This window comes from Schistocerca gregaria, unplaced genomic scaffold (genome assembly GCF_023897955.1).
Source record: "Schistocerca gregaria isolate iqSchGreg1 unplaced genomic scaffold, iqSchGreg1.2 ptg000579l, whole genome shotgun sequence".
NCBI lineage: Eukaryota > Metazoa > Arthropoda > Insecta > Orthoptera > Acrididae > Schistocerca > Schistocerca gregaria.
Window position 1 is genome coordinate 61,054 of NW_026061970.1, and position 21,193 is coordinate 82,246.

A 21,193-nucleotide genomic window follows, 5' to 3' on the forward strand; every position below is an offset into this window, starting at 1 on the left:
GGGTAAGGGGGTCATTCCAATCCCGGGAGCGGAAAGACTTCTCTTAGGGGGAAAAAAAGGACAGGTGTACAATCACGCGCGCGCGCGCGCACACACACACACACACACACACACACACACACACACACACACACACACACACACACACACAAGCAGCATATTATGTCTGCTTGTGTCTGTGTATGTGCGGATGGATGTGTGTGTGTGTGTGTGTGTGTGTGTGTGTGTGTGTGTGTGTCTGCGCGCACACGCGAGTGTACACCTGTCCTTTTTCCCCCCTAAGGGAAGTCTTTCCGCTCCCGGGATTGGAATGACTCCTTACCCTCTCCCTTAAAACCCACATCCTTTCATCTTTCTTTCTCCTTCCTGAAGAAGCAACCATCGGTTGCGAAAGCTAGTAATTCTGTGTGTGTGTTTGTGTGTTTTGTTCATTGTGCCTGTCTGCCGGCACTTTCCCGCTTGGTAAGTCTTGGAATCTTTGTTTTTAATATATAATGACTAGTTTGTTAATATTATTTGTTGTTATATTGCAGAAGGTATGAATCAGGGAGGTGGCACCTGGATAAACTGAAAGAACCAGAGGTTGTAGAGAGTTTGAGAGAGCATTAGGGAATAATTGACAAGAACAGGGTAAAGAAATACATTAGAAGAAGAATGAGTGGCTTTGATAGATGAAATAGTGAAGGCAACAATAGATCAAGTAGGTAAAAAGACGAGGACTAGTAGAAATCCTTGGGTAACAGAAGAGATACTTAATTTAATTGATGAAAAGAGAAAATATAAAAATGCAGTAACAGAAGCAGGTGAAAAGGAATACAAACGTCTCACAAAGGAGATCAACAAGAGGTGCAAAATGGCTAAAGGCAAATGTAAAGGGCTGTAGAAGCATATATCACTACGGGTAAGATAGAGGCCGTTTATAGAAAGATTGAAGAGACCTTTGGAGAACAGAGAACCACCTGTATGAGTATCAAGAGCTCAGATGGTAAACCAGTCCTAAGCAAAGAAGGGAAAGCCGAAAGATGGAAGGACTATATAGAGCGTCTATACAAGGGAGATGTACTTGAGGGCAATATTATGGAAATGGAAAAGGACGTAAATGAAGATCAGATGGGAGATATGATAATTCGTGAAGAATTGGACAGAGCACTGAAAGACCTAAGTGGAAACAAGGCTCCGGGAGTACATGACATTGCGTTAGAACTACTGACAGCCTTGGGAGAGCCAACCATGACCAAACTCTTCCATCTGGTGGGCAGAATGTACTGACAGGCGAAATACCCTCAGACTTCAAGAAGAAGAAGAATTCCATTTCCAAAGTAAGCAGGTGCTGATAGGTGTGAAAATCACCGAACTATCTGTTTAATAATTCGTGGTTGCAAAATACTAATGCAAATTCCTTACAGATGAATGGAGAAACTGGTAAAAGCAGACATTGGGGAAGATCAGTTTGGCTTCCGTAGAAATTTAGGAACACGCGATGCACTTACGTTAGAAGCCACTTTAAGGAAAGGCAAACATATGTTCATAGCATTTGTAGACTTAGAGAAAGCTTTTGACAATATTGAGTGCAATAATCTTTCAGATTCTGAAGATGGCACTGGTAAAATACAGGGAATGATAGGCTATTTATAATTTGTACAGAAACCAGACGGCAGTTATAAGAGTGGAGGGGCACGGAAGGGTAGCAATGGTTGAGATGGGAGTGAGACAGGGTTTTAGCCTATCCCCGGTGTTATTCATTCTGCACATTCAACAAACAGTAAATCAAACCAAAGAAAAATTTGGGGTAGAAATTAAAACCAGGGAGAAGAAATAAAAACCTTGATGTTTGCCATTGACATTGTAATTCTGTCAGAGACAGCAAAGGACTTGGAAGAACAGTTGAACAGAATGAACAGTGTCTTGAAAGAAAGCTATGAAATGAACATCAACAAAAGCAAAATGAGGATAATGAAATTTAGTCAAGTTAAATCAGGCGATGCTGAGGGGAATTAGATTAGGAAATCAGAACCTTAAAAGTAGTAGATGTGTTTCGCTATTTGGGTAGCAAATTAACTTACGGAGGGCCAAAATAGAGAGGATATAAAATGTAGATGGGTGATGGCAAGGAAAGTGTTCCTGAAGAAGAGAAATTTGTTAACACTGAGTATAGATTTAAGTATCGGGAAGTCTTTTTCTGAAAGTATTTGTATGGAGTGTAACAAAGTATGGATATGAAACAAGGACAATAAACAGTTTAGACAAGAAGAGAATAGAAGCTTTCGAAATGTGCTACAGAAGAATGCCGAAGATTAGATGGGCAGATCACATAACTAAGGAGGACGTACTGTATATAATTGGGGAGAAGAGGAATTTGTGGCATGACTTTACTAGAAGAATGGATCAATTGGTAGGACACGTTCTGTGCCATCAAGGGATCACCAATTTAGTACTGGAGGGAAGTGTGGGGGGTGAAAGTCGTAGAGGGAGGTCAAGAGATGAACACAGTAAGCAGATCCAGAAGGATGTACGCTGCAGTAGTTACTCAGAGATGAATAGTCTTGCACAGGACAGAGTAGTGTGGTGAGCTGCATAAAGCCAGTCTTTGGACTGAAGACCACAACAGCAAAACATAATACACAAAGAGCATTATGTGCACACAATTACTTACTAGAAATGCAATTTCCTCAATCAAACAATAAAACTTCGTAATCTAAAGTATGTAGAATGTTACCTACATAGTTGCTGGCAATGGAAACAGGATGAAGAGCAGTAATGACAATAAAGTCCACTGGAATTTTATTATTGTGGACAGCTCAATGTGCCATCTCTCGTTCTTTACAATTTGCAGAACATAGGTTCTTTGGTGGTCCAACAACAAACTTTCTCTGGCTATCACTTTCTTAGCTGTATTTCCTCTGCTCCCTCTTCTACCACTACTGCCACCGTACCAACAGAACATTGCTACTTGCTTTAGGTCATTGTTGCCCAGTATTTGTTTTCAGTTTGATTTCAGAGTAACTTGTATTTTTGAAATAACTTACGTATTCCGTGAGTCCTGAAGATGACCAAAGCAAGGTCAAAATACATTGCAGTGTGAAATAAATTATTTGCACTTCTTTACCAATCACAAATTTTTTACACTTGTCCAATGCAGACACAATTAAAACAGTGGTAGGTGCAATATTGTCACTCTGGAAAGAGTTAATGCTATGAATTGGCCTTCATTTCTTTCTTTGGCTTCCTATGTGTAAGGATCAAGATATAATAAAATGAAAGTTTTTAATTTTAATAAACATGAAGACTAAGACAGGAATATTTTGTGCTTCTAGGAATTAGTAAATCCAGTATACTGTATTTGCTCAAGATGACAGTGAAAAAGATGAAACACCCACTTTCTTTCTTTCTTCTTCTTCTTCTTCTTCTTCTTCTTCTTCTCCTCTTTTTGTTAATGAGGCTCTTTGAGAAAAAAGTATTTTCAACATATTCTGACATACCAGAATTGCATACTGTTTTATTGTTTTTGAGTATCTGTGAAAAAAGTTAGCATTACCAGGTACTCCTGTTTTAAACTTAATCCATTTATTGGTTGTCTACATTTTGACAATACAAGAATAAATAAAGTAAAAAGCAATGGTATACAAAAATTTTTATCTTCACTACATTTTACGCTTACTAATACTGGCATTTCTGCTATTGCTATTTTTAATCACCATCATCACCATCGTAACAGCAGAGTTATGAAATTTATATCTTTGTTGTCACAAGTATTTCATTGTTTCTTGTGGATTGTTGCAGTACCGGAGACTGTGGTTACAGTGGAACCTTAGAATGCAACTATTTTTTGCTGAATACATATTGGAATTTGCTTCTATACTGATGTGAGAATGTTACAACGTTCCTTGCTTCCAAACATAGCATCTGCCTCAATAACATTGTTGCAGGAAACACATAAGTACGCCACTGGCCTCTATCTAGACTTTTGCATTCTCCTGTGGAAATGTATCCTGCTGTTGTGTGTTCATTCAATTTTAAAGTCAATTCAGATGGATTCAAGCAAACTGCAGTTTCTCCATGGTTGGCAGCATGACATAATTTGCTGTGCCCTCACTACTTCTCTTCCCACACGTCCTAGTTCTGAGTCATGCCATTATCACTGTTCCCTCTCTAGCCCTTCAACAATGCTGTTCTTGAGTAACTAGATTGCAGGTCATAAGTAACAACACCAACTAATATATAAATAAAAGGTTCCAATCATGATTCAGTGAAAATCTCAGTTTCCCTTGTCCCGCGGTGTAGTGACTTCTGTTAGTACTGACTCCACAACGAGTCTTGGTGCTGTAATTTATTATAGTGATAACAATTACATGATTTATTTCATTTTTTAAACATTTAATTGTGGATTAAATGTTTTTTGTCAGGCAGTGTATATTCTCGAAGTTCTTAAATGTCACCATTTCGTTCAAAGGCTGATTGAAAGGTGGTAATATTTTAACTGGTATTCTAATACATGAACAGCAACCCAATTTCTTATTTGCAACCCACATGATAAAACATTGCAGTATCTCATAATCAAATAAAATATGGACTTGTGTTCTGAATCATGTAATGTTTTTTAAAGGACACCTTATTCGCCATTTGATGTTAACTTTATTTATAGTGTGCCATAAATGTTTGTATACAAAATACATACATGTATGAGAACTTTTATTGCAAAACCATTCAAAAAACACAAGTGTTTGTAAGATAGTAATGTTAAATTCTATGTCGTCTTGAGTTTCACAAAATTATCAGATTTTCAGCAGAGCATTAGATTGTCGTGATGGATAGCCCATAGTTTATTGTGCATCCCATGCGTTAGTGCTGCGCAAGTCGAATGTCGTGTGATTCAACAAGCAAAGTCAGTGCTGCATTGAGCACTTTGACGTATCAGTAATTCTCGAACCTGTTTGAACATGAGTTTTGTTTAGCCTTTCTACCCTTCCGAATTCTTCAGAATAAATCTGCATGTGATCTCATAGCTCAAGTTAGATGTGAAAGTTAAGATTACCTGTATGTCAATCTATTAAACAATGTAAAAATGTCAAACTTCAGCAGCAATAGTTTTATATCTGAATATAAGATGACACCGTAGATTTCGATTGACTAATTTGAAAAAAGAATTAGTCTTATAATCAAGTAAATAGTGTGGTGTGAGTAGGGTCTTTGGCTCTCAATTTCCATTGCTTGAAGGAGCTGCAGGTGTGAGTCAAAACTACCTACTCTGTGTACAGAAAAAATGAAAGTTTTCAGTTGTTGAGGTTTTCTAAAAATGTCACCTTGCGTATGAGAATGTGCTTTATATAATTCTTTTCTTTATAAATCCTGTAGAAGAACTTTGTTGGGTAAAATACTAACAGGAGAATGTAGGTGCAGTATTTTGACAAAATTGTCTTCAGTGGTGGCAGGAATCATTGAAACGTAAACAAAGAGAATACAATAAAGTTAAAGCAAGATCTTGAATTTTTTATACATACATCATTTGTGGTTCAGAGTTTTTATGCAGTCTCTCTCTGTGATATGTAAAGATAGTACACTGTAAATAAATCCATATAAATAAAAAAAATGAGAGAAACAGTAAAGAAAATGGAAAGTTCAGATATGTAGAAAGGTCAAAAAGTTTTTCTCAGCACAACAACATGGTATCTCACATGACAGTAAGGAAAAAGATTTGGAAATGTTATTGGTAAGTACAAATTTTTCATCAGTACACACTCATTCTTGTTTAATGTGGTTTTGTTTAGTCTTCACTTTTCTATGTGCCCAGCTGTCCGAGAACGTTTATTTTAGTTGACTTGCTTAATGAGCTCAGTGAGCTCAGTGAGCTCCACAACATCTTGTAAATGATGCCGTCCTTCTTTCTTTTTTTCCACTTTTTTCCCTCCCACAAAATATCCTAATGTAATTTTCAGTTTTAGGAAAGCACAATATGATGCTTCCTGGTCATAGCACTTCTCCAGATGCATCCATTCATGTTGTGGTGTTAACAGCAGCCTATGCATGGGGCAGTAATTTGTTGGTGTGACTGCTGCAAGTCTCAAGCAATGATGTGGGATAACACAGAATGTTGCAGGGGTTCATAACATATCTGCTGGCAGGCAAAGATATCAAGGACTGACAATTTACTTTGTGCACAATACTGCAGTGTTTACTTGAGGTGTTTGACCAGAAACATGATACTGAATGTGCCTAGCCTAATGTTCCCAAGTAGTCCAAAATTGAGCCACTATCACATCTGAATGCTTCACACATCTGAATGCTTCACACATACGAATATAGCACAATTCAACCAGCTGACCAAATGGAGATCAACAATGAGGCTACTTTCAAACTGCATCAGGTGCTAATAATACTGTCCCACATGAGTATGTGGCACCGCTATGTCCAGTGATCATTCAACATCAGACATTGTTCATGCCCCCCTTATATAACCTACCAAGGCTGGTAACAACATGAAATATGAACAATGCAAGTACTTTTTGGGATGCCAAATTAAACACCTTTCAGCCATGAATTTTCAACCTTATTTTGTTTGGCAACCAGTTTCAGCAGTGTACTATGAAATCTTCAGGCCCCTAACTGACATGCAGGAAGAATCTACCTCGGTTGTGATAAAAAACAGGGGCCAGCAATACTGGTATAAGTAGATATCCACTTGCTACAGTGAACACATCAACCATCACCTGCCAAAGTGAAGTGTTCACTGTAGCAAGCAGATATCTACTATACCAGTATTGCTGGCTCTGTTTTGAGGTAGATTCTTCTTGCATGTTGGTCAGGGGCTTGAAGATGATGTAGTAAAACACTGATACTGGTTGCCAAATAAAATAAGATTGAAAATTCATGGCTGAAAGGTGTTTAATTTGACATCCCCTATCAAACAGCCGAATCCTGCAACCATTTCTAAAAAAAGAAAAAGTGGACCTACTGAGACAAGTAAGTTCTGGTGGCCAGGTAACTGTCACAGAGTACTGCAATTCTAATAATGTAAATACCTGCTGATCAAGTGTGTGTCTATGGACATGCAGTGATATTCGACCAGGTCTTCACTTTCTTGTCAGGCAATATATATTCTCCAAGTTCTTAAGTGAACAGAGGAATTGCCAAGGGACACATCCATCCACAGCATTTACACAATTGACAGAGTTGTTATGTGAAAATCAAGTCAGTTGATAACAGTGGGCAGGAACTAGTATGTGGAGGCATTTTGCATTCCTTCTACAGTTGGAGTCGGGGACGAGACATTCTCTTCTAGGTTCACATCACAGCACTGCAGTGGGCTTGCTGACACTCTGTTCAGCATCTCCAAAATTCCCCTGTTAATGTTGTTGAATACTGAATTTTAATTGTGATCTCTGCCATTCTATAATCAGGTAGATGGTATCCCCTAACTTGATTGCATTGTCTGCCAAATTTTGCCAAGCTGGGTTCTACAAAAATTGTCTAACCAGCTTGTCTCAAACATTTATGTTACTGATGTTCAGAGCAGAGTTCTTTAATTTTCTGACCTTCTAGCTGAAGTACATCCATCATTTTTGCGAGGGTTCCAATGCATACTCAACTTTCAGAGGCTTAGCTCGTATCTTGTGCTGCTCAGATGTGATAAAATTTTGGCAAGCGGTTGGGATATTTATCACATTTGATTCTATAGTGTTATGAAAAAGGAGAGGTTGTTACTCATCATAAAGGTGAACATTGAGTTGCAGACACACACAATGAAAAGTGTTACATATTTAGCTATTAGCCACAGCCTTCTTCAGAAAACAAAAACCACACGCTTTCAGACAAGCAAGCACGTGTCACCCACACATGACTTCTGTCTCCAGCAGCTCCTCTGGGAGTGCAACTGCCATGTTGAACTATAGCAGCAATTGGAAGTCAAAGAAAAGGAGGAGGGATAGTAAGATATTAGGGGAAGTGGGGGGGGGGGGGGGGGGGGGAGAAAGGAGCACTGCCTGGTGGAGAGTGCAGGGACTAGGTGGCGACATGACAAGGCTGCCAGACGCAGTGTCAAATCACCAACCACAAACAGTACCCCCATTTCAACAGTTGCCACCCCTTCCTCACCAAAGTCATTGGTGTACAGCCTGGCCACCTGGGAACAGTGCATCTACATTGACAAGAACTCCTATGCCCTGCATGCTGCAGGTCTCACAAAGGCCGCCACAGACAGTTACTCTCCCCCGGACAAACTCCACAAATAGCCTTCCCATTCCATTTCCCCAAGTACCCTCAATCCTCCCATGCCCACAAGAGCCAGCTACAAATGAGCGCCCCCTTCATCACTCAATACTGCCTTGGACTGTAGCAACTGGAGCATATCCTTCGTCAGGGCTTTATTTATCATCATGCCCCAAAATGAGGGACATCCTACCAAAGACACACTTTCCGTCCCTCCTAAAGTGGTGTTCTGTTGCCTGCCCAACCTTCACAATATCCTAGTACATCCCTGTGCCACACTCAATCCCATACCCTTATCACAGGGATCATATCCCTGTGGAAGATCCAGGTGCAAGATCTGCCCAATCTACCCAACCATCACTTCCCATCCTGTCACAGGCTTATCGTGCCCCATCACATGCCAGGCCACCTGTGAAAGCAGCCATGTCATACACTAGCTCCTCTGCAGTTATTGCACAGGTTTTTATATTGGAGCTTGCTCTAAACGTACGAAAAGGTAAGTTAATGCTGATGAGTAGGAAAAACAATCCTGTAATGTTCGAATATAGCATTGATAGAATGCTCCTTTACATAGTCATGTAGATATAATATCTAGGTGTAATGCAACAAATGAAATGGAATGGGCACATAAGGGCAGCAGAAGGCAAGGCGAATGGTTGACTTAGATTTTTTGGAAGAATTTTAAGAAAGTATGTCTCATCATGAAGGAGACTGGGAAATGCTGGTTGGGTAGATTGGGCAGGTCTTGCACCTGGATCTTCCACAGGGATATGATCCCTGTGACAAGGGCACCTTCACCAAGGAGTCAAGCAGTGTATTGCTCCCTCCTATGTATAGCTCGCAAAGGGAACATGAGGATAAAATTGGAGAGATTAGAGCCCACACAGAGGCATGCCGACGATCTTTCTTTCCACGAACAATACGAGACTGGAATAGAAGGGAGAACTGACAGAGGTATTCAAAGTACCCTCTGCCACACACCTTCAGATGGCTTGCGGAGTATGGATGTAGATGTAGATGTAGATGTAGATGCAGATAGAATGCTAGTATGAGGCATTCTTGAATGCTGTTAAAGTGTTTGGGATGCTCCCCAGGTCAGATTAACGGGAAGACATCAAAGCAGTTCAGAGGTGGGGTGCTAGATATGTTACCGGTAGTTCGATCAACATGCAAGTAATCCTGTTGGAGGAACATCCGCAACTTAGCATTATATCAGAAGCTGAAAATACTGCTTCAGTTGTAAAGTACTTTTATTATCACATGACCAGTTCTGGGCTCTTGTAAGCCCATCTTCAGGTGTCGTAACTTGGTGCTGTGGCCCCCAAGTGCCACGGTGGACATGTACTAGGCATGGTGTGCTACCTATGAGTGCAGAATAGGGGTAGAAAACTTAGAGATCCAACCTTTGAAACTGACTGCAGAGTAATTCTATTGCCACCAACGTCCATTGGGTGTAAGGACGATGAAGATAAGGTAAGCAGGGCTCGCAGGGAGGCATATTGAATTATTTTTCCCAGACTTCATTTGTCACTGGAACAGGAAAGGAAATTACAGGGATTGATACAAGGTACCCTACACTGTGCACAATACAGTGGCTTGTGGAACATGTTTGTAGATATAGATGAATTAAATGGCTAAAATGGTCTCCCAGCTGGAGGTTGCATATGTAATGGCTACCGGTGGCAACAAAAAACTTTCGTTTCCAGTATTATGTATCATTGTCGACTGAATTTGAAAACCCACTCAGATAGCAGCACATATTTATTCGTACATGATGCTTCTGGAAATAGGAGATCGAATCCTCCTAGTGGATTAACAATGAAGGTCTGTGTGCCAGCCATCTGGATACAGTTTTTCTGTCATCCACGAGCATCTAAGCACTAACTTTGGTATGACTAGCAGCCTTTACACATAAGAATTTCTTATGAGTTTTGAAAGGTCTTCAGATTATAATCTGACAGCTGAATGAATTGTATTCAGTACAGCTCTGTTTATGGCCCTTAAGGTAAACTTTACACTTCTTATGCAGTAATTGTCATTTCTTTGGCAATATTTTATGGAGAATCTATTCCATCCGTCGTCTCTCCCATCACAAACTGTTTTACTAGGTACATACATACCTAGTGCTTGGTCAACTGTACTTTAAGATGTAACCTGAGTTCCTTTATAGCTTCCCCTGAGATAAATGTTTATGGAGTTAGTCTTTGAGAGGGAAATCAGAGTTCAAAAAATATTACATTTATATACAGGTGAGATATTCATTTTTTTGTTATATATTTTATTTACTCTAATTAATTAATTAATGTAATGTTCTTCTTCATTGTAAATTTTGTCACCTTATTTTCTGCTTACATTATTCTTGTCCACAGTCACAGTTTATCTTTCAGCTCCCATTTTTATCTACTGTTTTCCCAAAACATCATTCTTATTTACTGTCTTCTCAAAGCATGTCTGTATTACAGTTTCTATAAATTTTAGCCAGTATCTGCATTATACAGATTATATCATTGGTAGTAGTTGCGATTGTTACATGTTGACCTGAAGGAATAAGACAAAAGGCATGAATGTCCAACTTTGAATCCCGTTGATTGAGTAACGCGATTCGTAATGGCCTAAGGTATGCAAATTTGTAACAGGTCTGGAGGTGCATTTGCCTTGCAGCAATGCATGTTTGACTTCAAATTCTTCAGAAAGTTGTGTCTTGAATGTCACAATAGCATTAATATTAGACTCAGATGTATCTGTTTGGTCCAACATTTTGTTTGTCTTTACTCGCTGCACAGTAGCATATCCTATTCCCAATTAAGTGAATACTGATCAGGTACAGATGAATATTCTTGCCATAGATATAGAAAAGTTCTATCAGTGCAAGATTTGCACTTCTCACAAACATCTTGGCCACTGCAAAATCCAGTATCAATAAAGAATGGCACCACTGTGTGACTGAGTGTTTGAGTGTTTAAGAGTACTTTCTGTTGAGTTTCCATTTGGTATGGTGTACACGAAGGATCAACAAGTGTTTCTTGTGCTGAACTATGTAAAAATAGAATCATATGTGGAATGTCAGGTTGAATTTGTACAAAAATTTCCTGGTGTGCACATTCCCAGTGATTTGACGATGCGTAGATGAGTGAAGAAATTTCAAGAGAATGGATCTGTCTTACACAAACAATGGCCTAGAAAACCTAGTGTCCTAACTGAAAATAAATTAGAAGATAGGGGAGGCCTTGGAAAGAAGTCTGAGTAAGTCTCTGCGCCATTTGGCACTTTAGACTGGTGTATCGAGAGCATCTGCTCACAGAGCTGTGCACAAACTGAAAATGTAACCATGCAGTAGTACGGTAGTGTGTCAGCTGAGGAACTCAGATACTGTTGCTCAACGTTGTTACGGCACCTGGCTGTTCAGTTTGTGCACGATGGACCATGGCTGCATTTGTCAGAGTACATAAATTATCAGAACAACTGACGCTGGAGCTCCTAAAATTCTCATGAATTAAATCAGCAACCTCTGCATGATGTGAACATAGGAGAGTGGTATGTAGTTACTGCAAGACTAATTAGTGGACCAATCTTTTTCCACAAGACAGCTATTAACAATAGACTGCATCATTTTTTTGAGAACTGACACCTAATGAAAAGATGTAGGTTATGCCATGCAGGACACTGCAAGATCACACATCGCCAGTGCTTCTATGACAGCAGTACAAAATGTTTTTGATGATAGGATAGTTGACTGGCCTTCTCCTTCTCTAGTTCTAAGTCCTTCTGATTTTTATCTTTGAGGAATGCTAAAAGATAAGGCGTATGCAACCAATCCCCACGTGCTCAAAGAGTTGGGAGAGAAGGTTCGGCTAGTCATTTCCCAGATTTTGGCAGCCAAAATGTGTCTAGTATTTGCTGATTGTTCAGGAGGTGGGCTGCTCTTACCACAAACGGACATCATTTTGAGCACCTACTGTAAATAAAGTTAGGTTTCAGTTAATCACATGGCAGTGTTGTTCATGCTTCTCAGGGGAAGCGCGCACCTGCAGATCAGTGTCGGAGAGCCGGGCGGGGTAGGTGCTGTGGCGGTGGCCATACTGCGCCACCCACGGACCCCTCTGGGAGTTTTTTTTTTTAGACATGTATGATACTAGGTCACTGATCATGGTATCAATAAGTTCTTGTGCAGCGGACAGGCACATTTGAGGAGAAACACTAATGGCTGAGTTTATTTAAAAAATGAAGTAATTATCCACATGGAAAGATGGCACAGTGGTTAAGACTATGACCACTCCTTCCTCCGTCTTCAAAATGGAAAAGTTATCCACATGAAATACTCTTGTCGTTGATAAGATACTAAACTCGTTTAGTAGTTTAAAATATGTGAATATTTAAATTATTGTAAAAAGTGATGCTGATAAACGGTAATGTGATTAGTTCTATTCAATTTCTGGTAAGGAAGTATTCCATATTTTCAGTGGATATTATGCACTGACTTAATCAGTTGTGTGTAGTGTTACTTTTTAAGTTCACATGGTAATAAATTTTAGTTTTGTAACAAGTAATTACATAATATGCCCTTTGATGTGAGGAATATTCTTTAAATATGGTGTTAACTTTTGAAAGACTAAATGTGAACAGACAGACATTTTAAAGTACTACAATAGGTGTCAACTAAAATTACGTTTTACTGTTGTTACAGGCGTTCCCCTGACATTGTCGCCACAACCCTTGCAACCAACATCACCATCTGCCGGAAAGGACCAAGTCTCTCAGTCTTCCAGCAACCAATCTACTGCACAACAGGTACAAATTCTGAAAAAGAGAGCTGAAATTTTGATTAATATTGTTGAAATTGTTTCTCCTTCTTACAGTAAAACTCATTTATTGTTGTGAATACTGTGTTGCAACAGCAGTGTTTTTCCTGGCACAATACTCTTTATTAAAATAGATGATGTAAATGTTTGCAATCCCTAGCAGCTTCCATATCCTTGCAGTATTTGTAGTATTGTTCATCATACGTATTGCATCAGTGTTAATGCTTATTACTTTAAAACACAGTTTTTTTTAGAGGAGGAACAGCTGTCATGCACAAGAATAATTTTGATTGTAAAGAGACATATATTTAAGTATTGTACACGAGTCACATGGGGGGTAAAGGTAGGACCACCTGCAATACAAACTGAGATAAAGAGGCTCTTTGTCCTGCCAATTTTCTATTCACTAAAACTGGTATTATTTAATGATATGTTAGAGTTACTTTAATTATATATCCCATACAATTGTCGGTTAAAAAATTTAGATAATTTTGCTGAGATAAAGTGGTTACTTATTCTAACTAATGAAACATTAATTTATTTTTAATAAGTGTGTCTGTGTGTTGGGGGGGGGGGGGGTGTTCACTTCAAAAATGAATCAAAAATTTTCTTTGAACAGATTGGCAGTACATGGAGCAACTCTGGCAAATTAAACATAGACATAGATAACTTAACAATCTCGGGCTTCCGAAATTCTTCCAAGCCAACACCTACCATGAATCAGCTGGCATGTAGCAGTCCAATTCCTCCTGTGGTTCGTCCTCCTCAAGGTAAGGCTTAACATTATTTCTATTACAAAAAAGAAGGTGAATATTATTTAAAATGTTCCATGAAAATAAAAATTCATATGTGTTATTTTGTTAAGACTGTTTTATTTGGCAATAATGTTATGGAGTTGTTCGAAATTTAGAAGATAGATTAAGGCAAAATGGACACTCTTTGTAAAATACAGTTTCTGCCAAAGTGGATATAGTTTTGCCAACAGATTATATTTACATCATTTAGAAGCGAGAGAGATGCATCTCATAAAGGTGATTTAGATATGGTTCTTAGACATGAGGCATCTTTTCACTGTTAAATTTGAGGTCTTTATTTTACAAAAGACAGTATCACCTAAAGAGGTTAAATCATGTTATGAACTAGCTATTCTCCTAATTGATTTGTTCCTGCAGTAGAACAGTTGAGACTTGGAACACCGCCTTTTTGCAAACACACAATACATCATGGTGTACTGACAAATCCTGTACTGTGTAAATCAGGATTTCTTTGATTTCACAAGGGCACTTATAATGACAGCTGAGCTGGCTTCACCAATTTTGACTCCTATTTTCCTCCTCCTCCTGCTGCTGCACTTTTTACTCCCTCAAAACTGAGCCATGTAGCTCTCTAGTTTAATATTTCCTTTGCAACAATACAAAATTATTCTGTTAATATAAGCAGTCTGCACAAAGTAGTCATTTGGTGATAGCCTGTGACAGTTTAATTATCTTTACATAAGAATGCTTATACCTTCCTGTGTTACTTACTCACTTCATACTGCACATCTGCATTAAAAAAATTTTCTTCTTACTCACACACACAATATTTCTTGTGTGATTTAAACAAATTGAAATCAGATCACTTGCAGTTATGGTAACATAATAATTTAATCTTCGTCTTTGTTGCCAGAAAACTAACATATCTTTAGGCTATTATCTTAGCCTTATGTTTTAAAGAATTTTAAATTCTCTGTAGCTCTGTCGTGACAACCAACTCTTCTCTTATGAAAATTTGTAAAGTGCAAACTTTACATAATGATGTTTTGGCTATACTCTTTCCTTTGTTTTCAAATGTAAGAAGATAACAGAGATGTAATATTCACGGAGGTATGTTTCGCCTTTGCAACTAAATGAAAGGCAGTTTTTTGAGTATTTCTTCTGTTATTTATGAAGCATCTTCAGTGGCATGTAAAATTTTGTGTGTGTTTGCGTAATGCAGTATGTAGAAGTTAAAAGTATATTATGATGTTAGTTTTCTCATGTAACACAACACATTCTTAACTAATACATACTGCTTCATAAATAAAAGAAGTAAAAGAAGCAAAATGTGTATGGAAAAAACTGCCTTTCATTTAGTTGCTTAGACAGAACATATCTCCGTGAATTCTGAAGCAACTAAGGAATGACAGAAAATGGGGGGATGAGGTCAGTCTACTAAGATAGACCTCTGATATTGAGAACTTTTATGTTTGTACCATAATATTTGTATATGTATCTTCGATCTTTCTTTCTGTAATAGTGTCTGATATGTTACTGGGAATTAGTTTTTATTATGTAGCTGAAGCCTTACTTGTAGCTATTGAAAGTATTTTTTTTTCCTTTTTTTTTTGTCAGTGAAAGAAGTACTATTTCATTGCCAACTTGACCTTGCATATGTATTACTTACTTACATCTCCTCCTAAACCACTGGACTGATTTCAACTAAACATGGTACAGACATCACTCACAATCTGGAAAGAAGCTGTGGGGGTAAAAAAAAACATCTGCTTATTAAAAGTGATGGGGTAGTAAAAAAGAATTGTAGCCCATGACATAAGAATAGCCAGACTTATTATCAGGTACTCAAGAATGAGAGCACTTAGTTACTTGCAACAAGCTTCACATATAATTCCAAACCTTTACAAAGCTTTTTCTCATTAGCAATCTCCCACAAAATTATGAAAGGGAAAAAAAATTATCACTGCAAAATATTCACTTTTCATGCACTGAAACTACGGCATCAGGAAAGACTTCTTAATTTATTACTTCCTCGCTGCTAAATGTATTTCTCAACACATTTTGCAGGTAGTATTCATGTATACCATTGAATGTACGTGCAAAGTTATAGGATTGTGCGACACGTAGTTTAGTAGATAAGATGTGTGAAAAACTGCCTTAAATTTATTACTTCTTTGCAAGAAGTGTTTCAAATAAGAGTTAATAGCAGACAGTATCCACATGTGCAGCTGAATGTGCCTGCAGAAGTATATCATTTTACGACCCATAGTTCAGGAAATATGATGTCAAAAAACAAACTGCAGAGTGAAATTTTATGGAGATACAGGTGAACTGTGTGCACAGAAATGTGTGAAATACGTTGAATATATGTGATACATGTACAAGGACAAAGCAATGGGTGAAACACTCTTTCTTAATAAAAATGCATATCAATTCTCAAACAGTTCTGATGTTGGCTTATACCTAAATTACTTCTCCCAGTGACAAGGTTTACAATAAAATGTGAAAACTCTATTCAGCTTAGGAAACAAGTGATGAATAGGAATAATGCATAACCACATACAAAAATGCACAATTCGGTTCAGTAGTAATATTTTAGTTGGAGGATAAATTTACCAATTAGCAACTCAAAACTGTCTGTTGACTCAAAAGTAATGCCTGCTACAATCATACATTCGAGCCTATTACAAGAACCAAGGCAACTTATCCAAATCCTTCCCACTCTGCACAGGCAAAACTTCTTCACACTGGTAATAAATCATATTCTTCCAATGAAAATCTCTCCCATATACCCTACTGCAAAATCAAATTTGTCTTGCTTTGAGTGAAATGATTAGTTTTCGATTACTAAAGGCTCTGCCAACTCAAGTATTCCTTTGCTTGTGTAGTACTTCTAAACATATAAATTAGTCGAATTCTGTTTACTTACCACAGCATAAAAGTTATAGTTTCATTTACTTGCTTAACCTGGCTTGATCACTTCTCAATTAATACCGTTAATAATAGTGTAAAATCGACTCGCCCATCTGCTTGGTATCAAAAGCTCTACATAGTTGCGATTAAGCCCATACTAAAACTTACAGGAGTCATTAAAGACTGACAAACAAATAGCATTATTAGAATTTTTTACATTAAGTATATTGTATCTGACGGCCATTGGAGAATCGTATAGCAGCAGTAGTACCTGTAGAGCCACAGAGCTTCTGCACAGCTGGCTGACCCCTGCAGGTCCGGGGGCTAGAAAAGGCCCGTGGTATTCCCGCCTGTCATAAGAGGCGACTAAAAGGAGTCACACGGGTTTTGGCCTTTATCTGATGGTCCCCTGTAGGGTGACCTCTATTCTATCAGATTTCTCCGAAGAGCGAGCCAGTTTGGGAAGGGCACCTTACATGGTGCATCGTGTCCATCGTGCATTGAGATCTTTAGCCAACTTTCTCGTCGTCGCACTGCAGTCCCACTCTCTCTCCATCCCTTGGGCGACGATACGTTCCTGGGTGCAGTTTCCACCACCCACTATGCTGTGTCACTTTCTGCGCCGACGACGACCATGGACTACTTTGCACCTTATATCCAGCACTGTAGCCAGTCTGTTGTGGTGAGGCCACGATGTACCCTGTTGGTTGTAGCCCCCTGACAACACAGGTATCGCTCTGCAGATGCCTGCACTGTTAACTCCCCACATATGCCAAGGAGTAGATGCCTGTCTCTCTGGGGCATTGGGACTCCCGGCAATGGCTATCCTGCTAGGTGGCCTTTGCTGCGGCTGGGTGGCGCTCATGGGGAGGGGCCCTTGGTCAGAGTGGGTGGCATCAGGGCGGATGACATGCGATGAAGCGTGACACATCTTCTCTTGCTGGTGGCTCCCTCATATTTGGCAGCTTAAACAAACATGCTGGCGCCATCTTAATGCTCTTTGTTGCTTGAGTCACACCAACTGGGGTGCCGATCGTTCTGCCCTTCTACGACTGTATCAGGTGTTGATTCAGTCCTGTCTCAATTATAGGAGTCTGGCTTATGGTTCGGCATCGCCTTCCACGTTAAAAGTTGCTCGACCCCATACTTCACTGTGGGATCAGACTCAAAACTGGAGCTTTCTGCACAAGCTCTATAAAAAGCATACTTATGGAGGCTGGTGTCCCTCCATTGCAGATGTGGCACCAACGACTGCTGGCCGCTTATGCTGCACATGTTTGTAGCTTGCCCGGGCACCCAAATTACCGTCTCGTGTTCCCCAACTCAGTCGTCCATCTTCCAGAACGGTGGCCCCAGTCAGGGTGTACGATGGCGGTTTGCATCTGGGCTCTTCTCTCTGGGCTTGAGTTTTTCCCTCTCCCACTTTTGTGGGCCTATATCCATATATCCCTGTGGTGTGTGCCCTGTCCATGCCGTTGGCTGGATTTGGCTCAGGGTCCAAAGGACTTATTCCCTCCTGAGGCCCTCTGCCGCCGCTTTCTTTCCATCCTTGCTGTGTTTCATGACTCTGACATGATTTATACCAATGGTTCAATGGTTGCTGGTAGAGTTGGCTATGCTATTACACTTGGGGATGATTCAGAAGAACGCCCATTGCCGGCTGGCTGCAGTGTTTTCACTGCTGAGCTGGTAGCCATCTCTCGCGCCCTAGAGTATATCCGCTCCTGTTCAGGGGAGTCCTCCGTTATCTGTAGTGTCTCCCTGAGAGGTTTATGAGCTATCAACCAGTGTTTTCCTCGGTCTCGTCTGGTGATGGCTATCCAGGAGTCCATCCATAGTCTTGCTTGTTGCAGCCACTCTATGGTTTTTTTGTGGACACTGGGTCATGTCGGCATCCCAGCTAATGAAAGTGTTGACACGCTGGCCAAACAGTCTGTCGATGCACCAGCTTTGGAGATTGGCCTTTCAGAATGTGACCTCCGGTTGGTTTTGCAGCGGAATGTCCTTAGTACCTGGGGCACCCTGCCTTCACCCAACATGGCAGGCTTAGTTTTGCACTTTATTCTAGCAGGAGGCTTTTATCACTCAATCTAAGGTTTTGTGTGTGTGTGTGTGTGTGTGTGTGTGTGTGTGTGTGTGTGTGTGTGTTGTGTCTAGCCTTTGGCCTACGGTTTTAGATTGGGGTTCTTAGTGTGTCTCGTGGTGATTGGCTTTTCCTTTTTTGTTTCCATGGTCGGCCAACCACTGTAACACTCTGTGTGCTTTTACTTCCTTTTGTCTGTGTCTTTCTTGTTCTCTGGGATTCCTTGTCTTCTCCGTTGCTTGTTTTTATTCCTTTTGGGTGTTTCATGGTTGTGGAAAAAGGGCCTGATGGCCTTTGTGGTCTGCTCCCTTGAACCCCCACAAACCAACCAACCAACAGCTGACTGACATCATCAACATCAGCATTTTACAGTGTCTCCTTCCTCTTATTGACATAGCTTTGCATCTCCACTTGTAATTCAACTATTTGGGTGAGGACACTTTCCGGGGTATGTCATCTTATTCCATTGCCTACTCTCCTCTTTTGCCACCAATGACACTATGAATTTCTCTGCACCCAATATCCAGCATGGTAGCCAGTCTGTTGTGGTGGGGCCATCGTGTATCCATTTGGTGCTAGCCCCCTGACAACACGGATCACACTGCTGATGCCCGAGCTGCAAACTCTCCATGTACTCAAGTAGTAGATGCCTGTCCTTTTGGGGCATCAAGACTCCCGGCAACGGCCATTGTGCCAGGTGGCCTTTGCTGTGGCTGGGTGGTGCCCATGGGGGGAGCCCATGATCGGAGTGGGTGGCATCAGTAGTAGATGCCTGTCCTTTCCGGGCATCAAGACTCCCGGCAATGGCCATTGTGCCAGGTGGCCTTTGCTGTGGCTGGGTGGTGCCCATGGGGGGAGCCCATGATCGGAGTGGGTGGCATCATGTCGGATGACCCGTAATGAAGTGGTCCAAGTCTGGGGACTGAATGGCCCTAGCAGTCTCTAAGAAAGGGAGGTTGTTAACAGTGGTGAAAGGTATGACTATAAATCGTTCCTTTCCCTGACAACAGCAAGAGAGGAATATAGGGCTACAGAATGAAGAGGGCCGTATCCACTTCATTATTTAGTGTGTAGCAGAACTGATGGGAACTACTTTCTGGGTATGAAGCCTCTGTTTATTGTTAAGCACCTGGAGGGCAAGTTTGAGGAAATGACAGGGCAGTCTAAAATGCGTGATGGGTCAGTTGCGATTCAGATGGCATCCCCAGCCCAGTCTCGGGCATTACTCGCCTGTGACAATCTGGGTGATGTTTCCTGTTTTGATTTGCCCCCCCCCCCCCCCCCACTTTTAAGCCTCAACATGGTCCAGGAAATTATTTTTCATGATGACCTCCTGTTGCATCCCGACAACGAGCCACGTGCCAATTTGGAATGACGGGGCGTTAACTTTGTCTGGCGCATCTATAGGGGGCCTAAAGGCAATAGGGTTGCCACTGATACCTTCATCTTGGCCTTTGGGTGATTCATTACCTGAAAAGGTGAAGTTGATGGTATACCAATGTGATGTCAAACCTTAAACCCCCCCCTTCCCCATGCAGTCCTTTAAGTGCTGGAAATTGGGGCAATTCCAGCACCATTTGTAGAGAGTGCAGATGTGCACTGCATCCTAATACTCCATGTGTGCCTTCCCGCACCTGTGTCAACTGTGGAGAGCACCCCCGCCACCCCGCTCCCCCCCTTCGCTTTGACGGACTGCACAATACTCCAAAAGGAGTGGAAAATTATGGAGTATAAGACCCTGGACAGCTTGTCGTACTGCAAGGCTAAACTAAAATATGAAAGTTTGAACCCTGTTCGAATACTCTCGTCTTATGCTGCCACTACAATGACATCGCCCGCCATGACACCGTTATGCTCCTAATGTAATCTTACTACAGTGGACCCTTATGGCCGCCTACCTTCATCCCCTCTCCTGTTGGCTGGGGGCACGTCTTCTTCTATTGCTACCAAAACTTGTACTTTGGGATCATAGCCCCCCCCCCCCCCCCCCCCAAATGCCTGGGAACATCGGTCTCCTCCTTCCAGCTGGAGACGCAACAGCCTCCTCCAGCTCCTCTCGCACGGAACTATTACTTCCACTCCCCATCCCCACCCCTGTGGTCAAGTGGACACCAGCCTGTAGCTGAAAGAGCCACTAGCTGCTGATCGAAAGGCTCCATGATCTTTCTCTCCCCCTGAAGGTACTTCTGAGAAGCCCTCCCAGTAAGCCTCTAAAGAGTGGCGAGAGGGCAAACAAACAAAATCCATTAGGAAATGGGAGACTCTGGTGACACCCACACCACTACTCCCTAACAGTTGGGTGTCCAAGGACAAGGTGGAGATTCTGTCATTCCCTGAGGACCTAGAGCTCACCAATGCCTCAGATGCAATGATACTGGCTGCGAATGCTCAACATGTGGTGTAGTCTTCCTCCTTGCTCATTTCATGACTTCCCAGACGAC

General features: G+C 40.8%; 1 protein-coding gene across 1 annotated transcript in view; it reads left to right on the forward strand.

Annotated features, from left to right (window-relative positions):
• The window catches only part of LOC126315920 (clathrin interactor 1-like), a gene marked incomplete at its 5' end in the record, with an annotated part of 120,291 nt that overhangs the window by 59,280 nt on the left and 39,818 nt on the right, over positions 1-21,193 (forward strand). Inside the window, 2 exon segments of the mRNA XM_049992708.1 lie at positions 12,887-12,990; positions 13,621-13,771. Of these exon segments, the coding sequence (XP_049848665.1) occupies positions 12,887-12,990; positions 13,621-13,771 (255 nt within the window).